This window comes from Meles meles, chromosome 10, assembly GCF_922984935.1.
Source record: "Meles meles chromosome 10, mMelMel3.1 paternal haplotype, whole genome shotgun sequence".
Classification (NCBI taxonomy): Eukaryota; Metazoa; Chordata; class Mammalia; order Carnivora; family Mustelidae; genus Meles; species Meles meles.
Window position 1 is genome coordinate 11,589,694 of NC_060075.1, and position 16,130 is coordinate 11,605,823.

Consider the following 16,130-nt stretch of genomic DNA (forward strand, 5'->3'; position numbering starts at 1 on the left):
ATCAAGACTGGGTTGGGTTTAGGGTTAGAACCAGGCTAGTCAATTCCTAATCTCACTCACTAGGCGGCGCCGGCAGTCTCATTCCAGTCAAGACGCCTCCGGTTTTGAAGTTTATTACCAGTCTAACAAGTTTCCTTCCTGCCCTACTGTCCCTTTAAGAAGGTGATCCAGGTGAGGCCGGGCTCCGCCCCTGGCGCTGGCCCCGCCCCCCACCCCCGCCCGGCCCTCCCTTCTCGTCCAGTCCTCGCGACCTGACCCAGCCATCTGGGCCGAGGTCCCAGGTCCCGGCCCGGCGCCATGGAGTGGCGCTGGCCCCTGGGGCTTGGGCTGCTGCTGCTGCTCTGCGCCCCGCTGCCCCCGGGGGCGCGCGCCAAGGAAGGTACCGACCCCCGCTTCCGCCCCTACCCCCTCCTCTGGGGCTCGGCCGGCATCCTCGTCCAGGAGCCGGCATTCCGGAGGAGGCCCTCTCCGCGCCCCCCTCTCCAGCGCTCTTGTTTTCCCCCGCAGCCAGGCGACCGACTGGCCAGGCTAGTCTTTGGTCTTTGACCCTCCAAACAACTGCTTTCCCGGGTCAGTCACCCTAGCCTACAGTTTGTGCCTTGCGGTGGGGAGGGAGCTCCTGACCGCTGCGGGGAGGCAGCGTCCAGACCTCCACCCCAGGGATCATGGAGATCCCTCATTCCCAGGCGGTCTCAGCCTCAGTTGCCCAACCCAGAGATCCAGACCATATGAAGCCAGGGGTGGGAAGTTGCCTTATGCCATCCTAGGCCCGAGGACAGAGGGACCTGATGCTGGGGGATGGATTAGAACTCGGGGTGCAGGGGTTCCCAGGTGTACAGGTCAAGCCTTCCATGTGAAGGCTTGCACACCCTCTCTGGCGCTACCTCCCAGGCTCAGCTATGCCTTGTACCCACATTGCGCACCCCCAACCACAGGCAGAGCAGGCCCTTTGCCAGTAGAAGGGAGCCTCCCCACCGAGGAACCCCCTCGAAGGTCCCCTGTCCACATCCTAACCACTTATGACCTCCAGGGGCTGAGATTCTCTTTTGCCTATCCACCCTTCCAGTTCTGCAGTGGATGGATCCCCCAGGCAGCACCAGCCCCTGCTGAGAGGGTGCAAGTCTTGTGTGTGGCTGCTCTCCCAACACTTCCTGCCTTGACTTTGGCCAAAGATCCAGATGACCAGTCCTTGCCCCAGCCCTTCCCGGACTCTGCCTTCCTCCCTTCACACTCTGGAGGAAGACAGACTAATCCCTAGAGCTCTTCACTCCTCCTTCCTGGGCTAAACCTCAGGAAGTCGCAGCTGTTAGGAACAGGATGTGGAAGCCTTGGGGCTGGGGGCCCAGGAGAAGGAATGTGGGTTGCACCGTGTAGGGCCTCCCCCCCCCCCAGAGGTAACAGGCCCCTTTTCTCCCTACTTCAGTCACTCTGATGGACACAAGCGCAGCACAGGGAGAGCTGGGCTGGCTGCTGGATCCCCCAGAGGATGGGGTAAGTGTCAGGGGAGGGAAGGCTCAAAGCTGCAGGCCAGTGGGAAATGGGCGGCGAGGTGGGTGGAGGAACAGAGAAAAGAGCAGGAAAAACTGGAAGTGTCTCCTCAGGGAGGGGGAGGGGAGGTGAGTCAGAGCCTCCTGAATGGGACATTTGGGGGGGGGTTGGGTTCACCCCATGAAGAACGCTTCAACGCCTGGCTCCCTCCCTCCTTATTCCAGCGAGAGAGGGCTGAATACTTAGAACTTGGGGGTGATGAGCCATACCAGGGATGGTTGAGGGCTAAGAACCAAAACACCAGATGTGACCTCAATCTGAGGTTTCATCTGTTCTGATAGAGTTGCACAGATAGGCTTCAGAGGGTCAGGGAACTCCATAAAAGTGTATTTTCTAAATTGTGTATATGTATATGGAGAGGAGAGCCAAAGTTTTCACCTAATTCTTTAAAGGGTGTTTGCCTCCCCAAAGTTAAACACTCCCCCCACTAGAGGTCCTGAGCCCTTGGCACCTTCTCCATCCTCCCCAGCCCAGGCACACCATGCATTCCAGCTATCTGAACCTGCTCCAAGTCCCTTCCCTCCTTGGGTGTTCCTAAAACCTAGTGAACAGAGATAGGTTTTTGTGAGTCCCAGAGAGCACCTTCCACCACTCAGCAGAGCCAGCCACAGAACCATGGGAGGCTGACCTCTTTGGCCTCAGCTTCCAGGAGTCTGGCCTCAGGCCCTCCTCCCCTCTAGTCCTGGACCCCTTTACCCTTCCTATTCCAGTAGGAATGCAGCCTCTATTTCTGGGATTGGGGTCACTTGCTTACTTTCCCTCTGGGTCCTAGGGTCCTGGCTCTACTCTTAGTTCTCCCACAGAGTGGCCTATAATTAGAATTAATAGACTAAACTATAATGTATCCTATAGGAGGGGCTGCTTGGAAAATCCTGGATTAGGCCAGCCGTAATAGGTGCCTCATCTCATAAACCAGCTAATCACTCCACAATGAGGGCTGCAGGTCCATTTGCTGGCTCCCACAGGCCTTCACCCCCCCAGTGTGCACTAGCTGTCCCCACCCAAATAACTCTTCCCTTATTGGACTGGAGTGGAAGCAAGACCCCTTTTGCAGCTCAAGCCAAACAGCTTTGCACCAGGAGGGCACAGAGACAGCCCCAGTCACATACTCTTGATGTCTACCTTGCCCCCTCCCCTCCTTATCTTTTCAACACACACACACACACACACACACACACACACACACACACAAATTCAGGCTCCCCAGAATGTACCCGTAGAGCAGCCAGCAGCCCAAATGATAAGCAAAAGGATTCTTGCTGCTGATCCTGGGCAGCTGGTTCTCCCCCGTCTGTCACTGCTGGGACTGGGAGAGGCAAGTTACAGCTGGGAACATCTGTGCCTGGCTCCAGCCGCAGCTATGGCAATCTAGCTAATGAGCGGCACATTAACCACCTACTACCCTTCCACCAGACCTCCATCCCAGGCCTTCCACTTGGGCTTCCCCATCATACTTCCTCTTAAGAACAGGCCCTGCATGCCTTCACTGCCGGGACACCCTTGCCCAATCTTTGAACTGTACCTCATGGATTTCTGCCCCTGCCCCACCCCACCCAATTCTTAGTTAATGGTGCTTTCTCTTGCCTTTTCCCAGAGGTGAGTATAGCAATGAACACCCTTGGAAAAGGAGATACTCTGAGGGCCTCAGACTCCACTATAAGACAAAGGGGTTGCAACCAAAATATCAACGGAATATTTTATAGAATTTGAGAGCTCCTTTCTTAAATCCATCTAGCAGAAAAAAATACATAAGAATGGCTGAGAATTTTTGAAAAAGAATAATGAAATAGAATACTTGTCCTACTAGATATCAGAACATACCATACATCGCCTATAATTAAAACACGTGACACCGCACAAGAATACCCAGGTCAATGGAACAGAATAGAAAACCCACATACATGAGACTTTAGTATGTGATAACATTGGAATTGCAAATCAATGTGCAAAGTATAGACTAGATAGTAAATTGACATTCGGATGTCCATAATTTTATAAAGAAGACAACAAGTTAGAAGAAAGCTGTAAAGTTACATCTCCATTTCACACTATACACAAAAATACAAACGCTAGGGAGATTCAAATCTAAACCTAAAAACCAAACCTACAAAAATATTAGGAGAAAATATAGAAGATCTTTATAAGTTTGGGATGAGAGAGCTTTTCAAGCAAAGTACACAACACAGAAATCATAGAGAGAGAAGAGAGATGTTATTATGTGAAATTTTTAAGGTACCAACATCAGAGACATCATTAGCAAATTAAGTGGCATGATGGGAAGAAAACATTTGAAATATATTTCAAGCAAATGATTAACATTTATACTGTAAAAAAAAAAGCCTCATCCAAATGCATACTCCAAAAAGAGAAGAACAGGCTATCAGGCAAAGTTTAGAAACAGATAATTACATAGAAATAGAAATAGCCAGTGAACAAATTAGAAATGCAAAACCTCCAAAAAAATGTAAATTAAAATGGCAAGAAGTTGTGTTTGTGTCCATAAGATAGGCCAAAAGTAAAGAGATCGTTAATATCCAGGTTTTCAAAAAATGGGGCCTCATGCATTGGTGGTAAAAGTGTAAACTGATTAAATCCTTTTTGGAGGCCAATTTGACAGTATCTTCTTTAAAAATTTATAATACTTATCCTTTGATAAAGCAGTTCTACAGAAATCTTGTAGAAATCTGTACATGTTTACTTAAAAAAAAACTAGAAATTACCTAAATGTCCAACAATATATGAATGATTAAATGAATTATAGTTCATTCATACAGTAGAATACTATTTTATGGATTGCTAAAAAGAATTAGATCTGTTTATACTCTTGGGAACATCTTTTTTTAAGATTTTATTTATTTGAGAGAGAGAGCAAGCAAGAGCACTAGTGGGGAGAGAGTACGAGTGGGGGGAGAGGCAGATTCTCCACTGAGCTTGATCCCAGAACCCTAAGATCATGACCAGAGCTGAAGGCAGATGCTTAACTGACTGGACCACCCAGGCCCCACTTATGAACATCTTTCAAAGACTTTATTTGTTAAGAGCAAAAAGCAGGTTACAAAATAGCACTTACGTGGGGCACCTGGGTGGCTCAGTGGGTTAAGCCGCTGCCTTCGGCTCAGGTCATGATCTCAGGGTCCTGGGATCGAGTCCCGCATCGGGCTCTCTGCTCAGCGGGGAGCCTGCTTCCCTCTCTCTCTCTCTGCCTGCCTCTCTATCTACTTGTGATCTCTCTCTGTCAAATAAATAAATAAAATCTTTAAAAAAAAAAAAATAGCACTTACGTTTTAAAAATATATATATGTTAAAAACACATCCACACAAAAATCTTCAGCCATTTCTATAGAGGTACTGAAAATGGTGTGGTGAGCTTTATTCCAGATTGTTCAGAGTGGCTCCCTGTGAAGGGGTAGTCGGGTGAGAGGACATTCACTTTACACTATATATGTTCTCTGACTTTGACTAAGAAGTGTGTAGAGACATAATGATCAAGAGCATAAACTCGAGCCTAGAGTGCCTGGGTACATCCCTAGCTCAGCCTCTTAACAACTGAGGGCATAGGGCAAGTCCTTTAACCTTGCTGTTACTCAGTTTCCTCATGGAAAGTGCTTACAACGGTGAGTGGCCCGTTTGTGCTAACTATGATTATTAGTAAGTTTAAAAATTATTTTAAGGTAAAAGCAGTTAAGGGGGTGTGGACTGCATGGAGTCCAGGAGTCCACCCAATCCTGTTGGTTGTTGATTTTGATAGTGACCATAACTGGAAGGAATATTAGAGAGGGTGAGTTCCCCCTATACAGAAGAGTTCTGTGCCTGTTCTTTTTTTTTTTTAAGATTTTATTTATTTATTTGACAGAGAGAGAGAAATCACAAGTAGGCAGAGAGGCAGACAGAGAGAGGTGGAAGCAGGCTCCCTGCTGAGCAGAGAGCCTGATGCGGGGCTCGATCCCAGGACCCTGAGATCATGACCTGAGCCGAAGGCAGAGGCTTTAACCCACTGAGCCACCCAGGTGCCCCTGTGCCTGTTCTTGCCCTCCAAAAGCTTAGGGGCCTTGATATTAAATGCAGTATCCTCTTCTCTGAACAAACAGGCAGAGAGGTTTTGGACTGGGCTTATGCCATAACAGTCTCGCTTTGGGGCACTTGAGAGCTCTGCCGATGAGAGCCAGTAAAAACTGGCGCTCAAACTTCAGTTGGGAGTGGACTCATCCAAGGCTGCAGATCATAAGAGGGTATTGTCTTGCCTGTCTTGTATATCTCAGTAGCTCCTGACCCTAAACATTTAACTGACTGTCCTCGGGCCCAGGGGTGGAAAGAGAGCAGGACAAGTAGCGTGAACCCCTGGAGCCCTGACAACAGCTTCCCCATCACGGGCGCCACAAAACCAGAGTTTGGGGACCACGTGCTGACTCGGAGCCTGACGGGGATTTTCCTCCCGCAGTGGAGTGAGGTGCAGCAGATACTGAACGGGACGCCCCTCTACATGTACCAGGACTGCCCAGTGCAAGCAGGCGGAGACACTGACCACTGGCTGCGCTCCAACTGGATTTACCGAGGGGAGGAAGCTTCTCGGGTCCATGTGGAGCTGCAGTTCACCGTGAGGGACTGCAAGAGTTTCCCCGGGGGAGCCGGGCCTCTGGGCTGCAAGGAGACCTTCAACCTCCTCTACATGGAGAGCGACCAGGATGTGGGCATCCAGCTCCGACGGCCCTTGTTCCAGAAGGTGCTTTTAAACCCCCACCGTTCGGTCCTAACACTGGTTCCTGCCTCCCTCCTCCCTGTGACCCCGCTCCGCTAAGGAAAAGGCAAAGTGGCAGAAACACAAAGAGGGTCTAGGTGTCGAATAAGGACGAGAACGTGGGCCTAGAGCTCAGAAGGGGTGGATGTGAGTAGAGCAGCCCCCCCTTAGCCGGGGGGCGCACGTCCCAGAGCCCCCGTTGGATATCCGAGCCGCGGGCAGTACTGCACCGCAGACGTGCTGTGTTGTTTCCGAGCGCCCACCCCTGCGCACACGAGGCACCGCGGGAGAGGGGTGACGGTAACTAGTAAAGAGCGACGACAGTTCGAGCAGTATAAGGTGACAAAGGTCTTCAGGCTGTAGTCTCTTACCCTATCGGTCTCTCTCCATCTCTGTCTCGCTCTCTCCCTTGAAATACCCCATTGGTTGGTACTCACCCTTTTCCTCCTGGTGGTGATGCCGTGAGCTGACAGCGCCCTGTGAGGAGACGAGGTGAGGCCAGCGGCGAGGTGTTGAATCCTGACGCTGGGCTTGCGGCGTGACGTTGGGCTTGCGGCGTGACGCTGGGCTTGCGACGTGATGACGCGATGACGTGACGCAGCGTGAAACTGCTGTTGACCTTCTCACGAAAGGTCGGAAGGGGGATCACCTGTTTCGGCGGTGGCTGACGGCCGTCGTTAACACCTGCAGCCCCAAAAGCCAGCCTGCGGATAAGGAGGAGCCGCTGTGCCTTTTCTGCTGTGTCCCATCTTCGGGCTCAGCTTTACCCGCTCCCAGGTTTCCCGGTGCGGAAAGAGTGTTGCTCACAGTGCCGGCCTCGCCTGTTGCAGAGGCCAGCCTCCACTGAGATAACAGCCTTCCCTGGTGGAGGCAGGGAGGAGGTATTTGGACTTTCGCTATCAGCACGCAGGGCGCTGGTGTGCGACACGCCCCTGTGAGTCCGCCTGGAGTTGTGCGGGGAGACCGTTCTCGGCAGGCTCGCTCTCTAATTCCATCCGTTTCTTTCCTGCTCAGGAAAACACACTGGAAGGCGGAGGTATACAGAGCATGTTATCATAGGAAGTGCTCTCATTTTTTTTCCCCCAAAGGGAAGATGTTGTAAAGTTTGTTATTAGTAATAAATTAATGATGATGCACTCTATAACTGATCACTCATTGGCACAGAGGTTGGGAACACCTTCGAGTAGTGGAAATTATATGGGCTGTGGCGTCTCACGGCCTGGATTCCAGTCCCGTCATGTAGTGACTGTGTGATCTTGGACGAGGTCTGGAACCTCTCTTAGCCTTAATTTCTCTGTCTGTTAAGTGGGGCTGGTAATCCATCCTGCCTCGTAGGTTTATTGTATGGACCCAAAGAGCATAACACACCTAAGATGCTTAGCTCACTAGCTCACAGGTAATAAGCCCTTGGTTTATGGACTTGGTTTATGGTGTAAACTATAAAGAATTACACAAACAATCGTTTTCTGTTCCATGGAAATGAAGCATGACTTCGCCATACCCCTTTTCCCCCTGCTCCTTGCCAGGTAACCACTGTGGCTGCAGACCAGAGCTTCACCATCCGAGACCTGGCGTCTGGTGCAGTGAAACTGAATGTGGAGCGCTGCTCCTTGGGCCGCCTGACCCGCCGAGGCCTTTACCTCGCTTTCCACAACCCAGGTGCCTGTGTGGCCCTGGTGTCTGTGAGGGTGTTCTACCAGCGCTGTCCCGAGGCTGTGCACGGCTTGGCCCGGTTCCCCGACACTCTCCCTGGCCCTGGCGGATTGGTGGAAGTGGGAGGGACCTGCTTGCCCCATGCCCAGGCCAGCCCTGGCCCCTCAGGGGCACCCCGCATGCACTGCAGCCCCGACGGTGAGTGGTTGGTGCCCGTGGGACAGTGCCACTGTGAGCCAGGCTATGAGGAAGATGGCAACGGTGAAGGATGCCTGGGTAAGGAGCCTTGAGGAGGGGATGAGGACACGCAGAGGCTGCTTGGGGGAGGGAAGGATGCCTGTCCTCCATCTCAGCCATTTTTAGACTGAGTGGCTGAGCACCCCCAAGGAGACACATGTAGGGTGTTTCTGGTACAAAGGCTTGGGGGAGAGGGGTTGAATGGGGAGGAGTCTGCCCATAAAAACTGGATATCCATGGCTCTCCCTCATTCTCTCTCCAGCTTGCCCTAGCGGCTCCTACCGAGCGGACACAGATATACCCCATTGTCTCAAGTGCCCCGGACACAGCACAGCAGAGTCTGAGGGGGCCACCATCTGTCCCTGTGAGAGCGGCCATTTCCGAGCCCCTGGGGAGGGCCCCCAGGTGTCATGCACACGTGAGTCCAAGGAGGCAGGGCTTAGCTATCTGCAGGGAGGTGCATCCCTTTGTTGAGTCCAAGTTAAGGTTGGAATTTTCCAGAGCTTTCATATACTGGGCATCCTTTAAAGCAACAAACCCTTAAAGCTCCTCCCTTGCGCCTTACTTTCCCTAGAAGAATGCAGAAATGAGGTGATTCCTCATTTCTGGAATCAAATCTCCCAGCAAGGCCTTCAGAGGTGGAAGGAGGCAGGGGCCAGCAGCTTGGATGAGAGCAAAGCTGGCTCCTCTTAATGGCCCCTCTTCTCCTTACAGGGCCCCCTTCAGTTCCCCAAAACCTGAGCTTCTCTGTTTTGGGGACTCAGCTCTCCCTGCGTTGGGAACCCCCAGCAGATATGGGGGGGCGCCAGGATGTGAGGTACAGTGTGTGGTGTTCTCAGTGTCGGGGAGCAGCGGTGGACGGAGGACCCTGCCAGCCCTGTGGGGGAAGTGTGCGCTTTTCGCCAGGAGCCAGTGGGCTCACGGTACCAGCTGTGCGTGTCAACGGCCTTGAGCCCTATGCCAACTACACCTTTAATGTTGAGGCCCAGAATGGAGTGTCGGGGCTGGGCCCCTCCACACATGCCAGCGCCTCCCTGAGCATCAGCATGGGGCATGCAGGTGAGCAACCAGGACAGAACTGGAAGAAACCAGAAGGGCTTCGAACCACAGGGACAAATGGATGGGCAGGAAGCAATCGAAAAGCCGTTAAAGTTACTTCCTCTTTCTTTCCAAACCCACTGGAACTCTCCTGACTGACAGAGTCCCTGTCAGGCCTGTCCCTGAGGCTGGTGAAGAAGGAGCCACGGCAGCTGGAACTGACCTGGGCAGGATCCCGGCCCCGCAGCCCCGGGGGGAACTTGAGCTATGAGCTACATGTGCTGAATCAGGTGAGGGTGTGGCTGAAAGACCGCGTCCAGGGTCCATGCCTGGGCACACCATTGCATCCCTGGCCTGGGTGATGGGATGGAGGGAAATCTGACCACAGTGAACTGTGCGGCTTTCTCGGGACAAAAGCCTACAAAGAGCCCTTGCCCTGGCCACTCCCCCACCCACCCCGCTCCACGTGATCCCAAGACTGCCCATCCCCTTCACCGGGTCTGGCTTGGCACAGCCCAGTTAAGGTTAGCTCTCATCAACAGGATGAAGAACGGCACCAGATGGTTCTGGAACCCAGGGTCTTGCTGACTGAACTGCAGCCAGACACCACATACATTGTCAGAGTTCGAATGCTGACCCCTCTAGGGCCTGGTCCTTTCTCCCCTGACCATGAATTTCGGACAAGCCCTCCAGGTGGGTGGATTCTCCTGTGTTCTACCCCAAACACACATGCACCTGTCATCCCACTGAGGCTTCTCAGACCATGCTCCAGTCAGTGACCTTTCCCCTTCCTGCATGCATGTGCGGAGACGCACAGGAGCTGCCCAGGGTGCAGGGAGAGCCCCACACAGAGGCACACGAAGCCCCCGCCTCTTCATAATCTCCTCAGATACACCTTCTGATGTGATGCTGCCAGCCAGCTCCCCATCAAATCTGCGAACCCCTCAGTTCTGTGCTCAGCCCTCCCCACGTGAGTGGTCCCAGTGTGCGGCCTCCGCGTGCTGGTTCTCTTTCACACACACATACACCCATCTCCTTGGGGAAGGGACACACACCTGAGGCCCACTGAGGGCCCTGCCCCTGCACGGACCCTTTTAGCCTCCATCATCCCGATGGACTCTGAGCCCTCCAGACTTCCTCATCCCATGTGCCACAGTTTCCAGGGGCCTGACCGGAGGAGAGATTGTTGCCATCATCTTCGGGCTGCTGCTGGCTGTCGCTCTGCTGCTGGGCATCCTCTTCTTCCGCTCCAGGTGCTGTCCCTGCCCCTCCCCGGCCACCCTCCGTGCTCCCTCGGCCTGGCCAGAGCCCCAAAGGCAGCCCCAGCAACATGCCCATCACCTAGTATGAAAGCCCCCATCCTATGCCCCCATCCCCTGTCGTTTGTGGGGAAAAAGGCAGCCCGAGGCCCTTGCGTGCATGTGGTCATGCCGAGACTCTGAAGAAGCTGCCCCCTCACCCCCACAGGAAAACTCAGCAGCGACACCGGCAGAGGCAACGTGATCGCGTCGCCGACGTGAACCGAGGTGAGTGAACCGAGGTGAGCCGGGGGCACCTGTGTGTGTATATGTGGGGAAGGGTATTGGGAAGTACCACTGGGATAGAACCAGAGAACCCACATTTGTAGGCCAACTCTGGGAGCACAGGTTGGGGCTGTTGTCTCTAGGGCTTTTCTGTTTTGCTACCTAATTAACTTTGGTTAATTAACTTTGTTCTGATAGCCCCCCAGAGGCTCTGTGCAATTACCTGGTAGCTCTTGGTGCCACTGTTCCGGCACCCAGGCCCTGGGCAGCCTCCCCCATCTGGCTGGCCAGGTCTGTGGGCTGAGACTCAGTGGGAAAGGGATTGCTGGCAGGCTTCCTAAAGTCCTCTAAGGCATGTGGCCTTCCTGCTGATCTCCTCATTAGGTGCCCCACCAAAGGGGGAGTCAGTGGTCCATCCAAGTGAAGGAGTGAGAGTGAGCCTTGTCTGTGAATGCGAATGAGGTGTGAGTGATCAGAGGAGTATGGCTAGCAGGGGTGAGAGGAAGGGTAAGGAATTTGAAGTGTGGTCAGTGAACCGTGGGAAGATTAGGTCACTGGAGGCCGTGAACGGCTTTCAGGCCAAGGTTCTGGCCCAGTGCTCTGGGCCCCTGGGGGCAGGGACACAGAGCTTTGCACAGGGCAGAGGAAGACCCCATTGCTACAGAGACTTTCTCCCACTTTAGCCAAAACGGGACTCCTAAGGGAATAGAAGAATGAGAAAGCTGGGGAGTGATTTTGGCCTCACCTCTCCTTACCACCCCCAAAAAAACCTTCCTAAGCCTTGCAGTTGGAGCTCCTGTGGCCGAGCACTCCCTGTTCTCCCCACAGAGGACAAGCTGTGGCTGAAGCCTTATGTGGACCTCCAAGCATATGAGGACCCTGCCCAGGGAGCCCTGGACTTCACCCAGGAGCTTGATCCAGGCTGGCTCATTGTGGACACTGTCATAGGGGAAGGTGAGCCGGGCAGGTCCCCTGTTATGTGACAGCCCAGAACTGTTAGCCAGCCAGCCTCTCAGCTGGCCCAAGAGCTCCTAGATGAGTTCCTTCCCTGTACTACCCTATGTTCTCCTTGAATCATTGTGGTTGTGTTGTAACCCCCTTATCAGGTGTCTGAGAGCCGCCCCTGCTCCCCACACAATCTGCTTCTGTGGCTGTGGACTTTCTACTGAACAGCCTTCACACGTCATCCTTGTCAACAGAGGGTCACTGTGCACAGGCCTAGGCTATTCTCACATGGTTCCCAAGTGCGGGAGAGATTCAGAGCCTCCCTCTGAATCTCCACCTTCCACCCCACCAGGGGCCCAGTGTCCTTGGGCTGCCCTGATCCCTTGGGTCAGCAGAGGACATGGATCTGAGCAGGAGAACAGAGACTAGCAGTGTCCTTCCCAACTGTGCAGCTATGCCAGCTGAGCCGTGACCGGAGAATCTTGCAGAAGAGAGGAGGCAATGGTCCGCCTCCCTGGTCATTGGTGCACTGGCCCTGGCCCCACCTGCCCTTTGTAAACACAGCCCAGAGCCACCGCATGACCGCCTTCACCGGCCATTTGCCGAGCAGCTCCTGTTAGCCAAGAGCTATGCTCATGTGGGAGACAGTCCTAGACAGGTCATAGAGCTACACTCCTCTTCCAGACTCCTGTCCCCTTCCCAGGAAGGGCAGCCCAACCCCGCAGCACAACAAGGGCAAGCCACTTCTTCGATCAGAGAAGACAGGAACCTGGGGACTGGAGGATATGGCTCCCCATCCCCCCAGGGTTGCCTGACAGGGCATCGGACCACGGCCTATTTTCTTTCCATCCAGGAGAGTTTGGGGAAGTATATCGAGGCACTCTGAGAATCCCCAGCCAGGACTGCAAGACTGTGGCCATCAAGACCTTGAAGGACACCTCTCCAGATGGCCAGTGGTGGAACTTCCTTCGAGAGGCAACCATCATGGGCCAGTTCAACCACCCACACATTTTGCACCTGGAAGGCGTTGTCACAAAGAGTACGAGCAGCTGTCTCTCGGATCATGGGGAGGGAAGGAGGAGGAAAGGAGGGCATGAGACCACTGGGAGTGAAGGGAAGATATGGTGCGGAGGGCAGAAGTCTGGTTCTGGGTAAAGATGGGGCAGAGGCTGCTGTGCTGACGTGTACTTTGTGTGTCAGAAAAGCCCATCATGATCATCACAGAGTTTATGGAGAATGGAGCCCTGGACGCCTTCCTGAGGGTGAGGAGGGCAGAGCCAGCTGGGCAGTGCACCGTGGATCCCTGGGGTTGGCTCCTGGTTTGGGAAGAGGAGACCCTGCCCATTCCCTAACCTGCCCACTCACTGTGCTGCAGGAGCGGGAGGACCAGCTGGTCCCTGGGCAGCTGGTGGCCATGCTGCAGGGCATCGCATCTGGCATGAACTACCTCAGTGACCACAGTTACGTCCACCGGGACCTCGCCGCCAGGAACATCCTAGTTAGTCAGAACCTGTGCTGCAAGGTGTCTGACTTTGGCTTGACCCGCCTCCTGGACAATTTGGATGGCACATATGAAACCCAGGTTAGAGCCCTGTACTCATCACGCCCATGCACACACGCACACACACATGTGTGCAATTACGTGCCATCTATATAGTCACGTGCACGAGTAAGGACACATGCTTTTGTGGACATAATAATTACTTATCCCTTTGACAGTTGTTTTCTCACCCACTTCTCCCACCATGTCCTGAAAAATGTCACCTTTCTGTCCTACATGCCCCATTAGGGAGGAAAGATCCCCATCCGTTGGACAGCCCCTGAAGCCATCGCCCATCGCACCTTCACCACGGCCAGCGATGTGTGGAGCTTTGGGATTGTGATATGGGAGGTGCTGAGCTTTGGAGACAAGCCCTACGGAGAGATGAGCAATCAGGAGGTAAGCCTGGAGGACTCCTCCCCGCCTTGTCACCCCTAACTCACCTCTCCTCTCCCAAAATCATCCCATGGCTCTTGCCTGCAAATATCCTATTCCTTCTTCCTGACCCGCAGCTTTTCTGCACTCTTGTTCTCAGTCCCCTTTGCCTTATTCCCTGTTCTCTTTACTGCTGTCAGGGGCAGGTAGAGGCTCAGTTGCCTCTGTCTTGCGTGAACAGAGATTTCTCAGGGGCCTTCAGGGAAGGCGAGCTTCTCCCTCAAGCATGCACCCCTTCCCCACTGCAGGTAATGAAGAGCATTGAGGATGGGTACCGGCTGCCACCTCCCGTGGACTGCCCTGCCCCTCTCTATGAACTCATGAAGAACTGCTGGGCCTATGACCGTGCCCGTCGGCCCTCCTTCCACCAGCTAAAGGCACACCTGGAACATTTGCTCGCCAACCCACATTCCCTGCGGACCATTGCCAACTTTGATCCCAGGTACCCACACTGGAGAGGGCAAGGGCTTTCAGAGGGCAGACCTGCAAGAATGGAAGTGGACATTCAGCTCCATTCACTGAGTTCTGGGCCTGTGGATTTCTGGGAAGAGCACAGCATACGCCTGAGGCAGGACTATAGTCCGCGTCCTTGGGGACAGTCCACCCTGATGGGAGCGCTGTCTAGCCCCAGCTTGGTGGAAGAGAGGAAGCAAGTGCAGAGAGATGGATAGCCCATAGAAGCAGTGCTGACAACTTGATACTGACTCCAGGGAGCTTGGTCACAGGTGGGAAAGACAGAAACCAGCAATTACCAGTGGGATGTCATGCGGCCTTGTGGGGTCTCCCAGGACACATGGCCAGCACAGGTTGGGGAGCGAAGGGCAGGCTGATTACAAATAGTGCAGGATCCCAGCAGTGTTGTTTTGGGACCGTGGCCAGAGATGAAGCTGGCGAGGTGGCAGGGTCTGTGCCAGGAAGACCAGCTCTGCCGAGAAGTTTGCACTTCACCCTGAGCATGGAGAACTGTTGACCAGTTTTTAAATGGGAGGGGCAGGATCAGAATTGTGTTTTACCAAAAAGGTTGCCAGAATGTGAAGAATGAACTGGTGGGGGAGATGGGCAAAGCTGGACTTCGAATGCTTAACCAAGTAAGCCAGCCCTGGCATGCCAGCCTCTGTATCAAACCACCATATATAACCTTGTTTCTGGGAGAAAATGTGCTCCAAGTTCCAACTTTTGAAGCTATCTTTTGGAGCACAACTCCCTCGTATACTGGAGAGTGCATGTGCTAATCTTTCTGGAATGCTGAACATTTTTCCCCCAGCAGATTTACTTTGCTAATGGTTTTGGCTCTGGTTGGCTTTAGCACAGGAACACTCATTGTCTTGTGGGTGTCAGAGGGCAAGAATAACAGCCGGGCTTGGAGGGGGCGAGCAGTGGCTGCTCCTGGCATTCACGGGGGCCACTCCGACAATGGCAGGAGCCTGTCCGGCTTCCCAGGCCTCTGCTCTCCTGCCTTCTGCGTCCCCTCGGCTGGGATGGTTGACCCTTGCGCGTCAGCCCCTGATCAGGCAGCACTGGCCACTCTGACGGGAGGTGGGCTAGCGGTCTGCTGGTGTGCAGGCCTCCCAGGGCGGCCACTTCCCCTGGGCCTGTCAGTGCAGCAGGACTGTCGGCCTGCCCATTGCCCTGAGCAGACCAGGAATCGGGCCAGGAAATGAGTTCACAGACAATGGCCAGGCTAATCCACAAAGTCCAGATGATCTCTGTGCTCAGACACCCAACTCGAATGCTGGCTGCACATGCTCACGGGCTGAGCCCCGATGTCAGGGAAGCTGGAGTGGGGAGGCCGAGGACAGCGCCTGCCTCTCCCATGGGACTGAGGTACCCTGCATCTCACAGGGTGACGCTTCGCCTGCCCAGCTTGAGCGGCTCGGACGGGATCCCCTATCGCAGCGTCCCCGAGTGGCTGGAATCCATCCGCATGAAACGCTACATCCTGCACTTCCGCTCAGCGGGGCTGGACACCATGGAGTGTGTGCTGGAGCTGACGGCCGAGTGAGGACCCCGCGGGCCTGGGCTGGGAGGACTCCTGGGAGGTAAGCCCACACTCACACTCCCCTTTCATCACCCACAGGGACCTGGCACAGATGGGGATCACGCTGCCAGGACACCAGAAGCGCATTCTTTGCAGTATTCAGGGTTTCAAGGACTGAGCCCCTCCCTTACCCGCAAAGATGAGGGCCGTGGTCACTCCCCACAGTCCTCCCCTCAACCTACGAGATGTAGGCCTTTGGTGCTGCTCCTGCCCACCCTTCCCTGAGGAACTCACCTCTGGGCCTGGGGGCCTTTGTTTTAAAAAGGGAGGTGGGGGTAGAAATAAAAAGGTAATTGTGGGAGGGACCTGGGGAAGGGTTTAATATATACACATATACATATATATTTTTGTAAATAAACCGTTTTCTCCTTTACCCCTGGTTTCTTTATCTTTGTTATTTCCTCCAACCCACCCATGAGGGCTGTAGGCACAGAAGAG

At 53.9% G+C, this 16,130-nt stretch overlaps 1 protein-coding gene across 1 annotated transcript; it reads left to right on the forward strand.

Moving 5' to 3' along the window:
• The first annotated feature begins 240 nt into the window (after positions 1-240).
• Positions 241-16,054, forward strand: EPHA1 (EPH receptor A1). Its single transcript, XM_046021217.1, has 18 exons — positions 241-379; positions 1,424-1,491; positions 5,987-6,268; positions 7,810-8,212; positions 8,436-8,591; positions 8,888-9,232; positions 9,374-9,501; positions 9,754-9,904; positions 10,368-10,464; positions 10,679-10,737; positions 11,563-11,688; positions 12,533-12,718; positions 12,880-12,941; positions 13,055-13,261; positions 13,469-13,618; positions 13,903-14,096; positions 15,497-15,652; positions 15,732-16,054. The coding sequence occupies exons 1-18, from the start codon at positions 298-300 to the stop codon at positions 15,808-15,810; spliced, it is 2,931 nt and encodes a 976-aa protein (XP_045877173.1). The 5' UTR covers positions 241-297; the 3' UTR covers positions 15,811-16,054.
• The last annotated feature ends 76 nt before the right edge of the window (positions 16,055-16,130 follow it).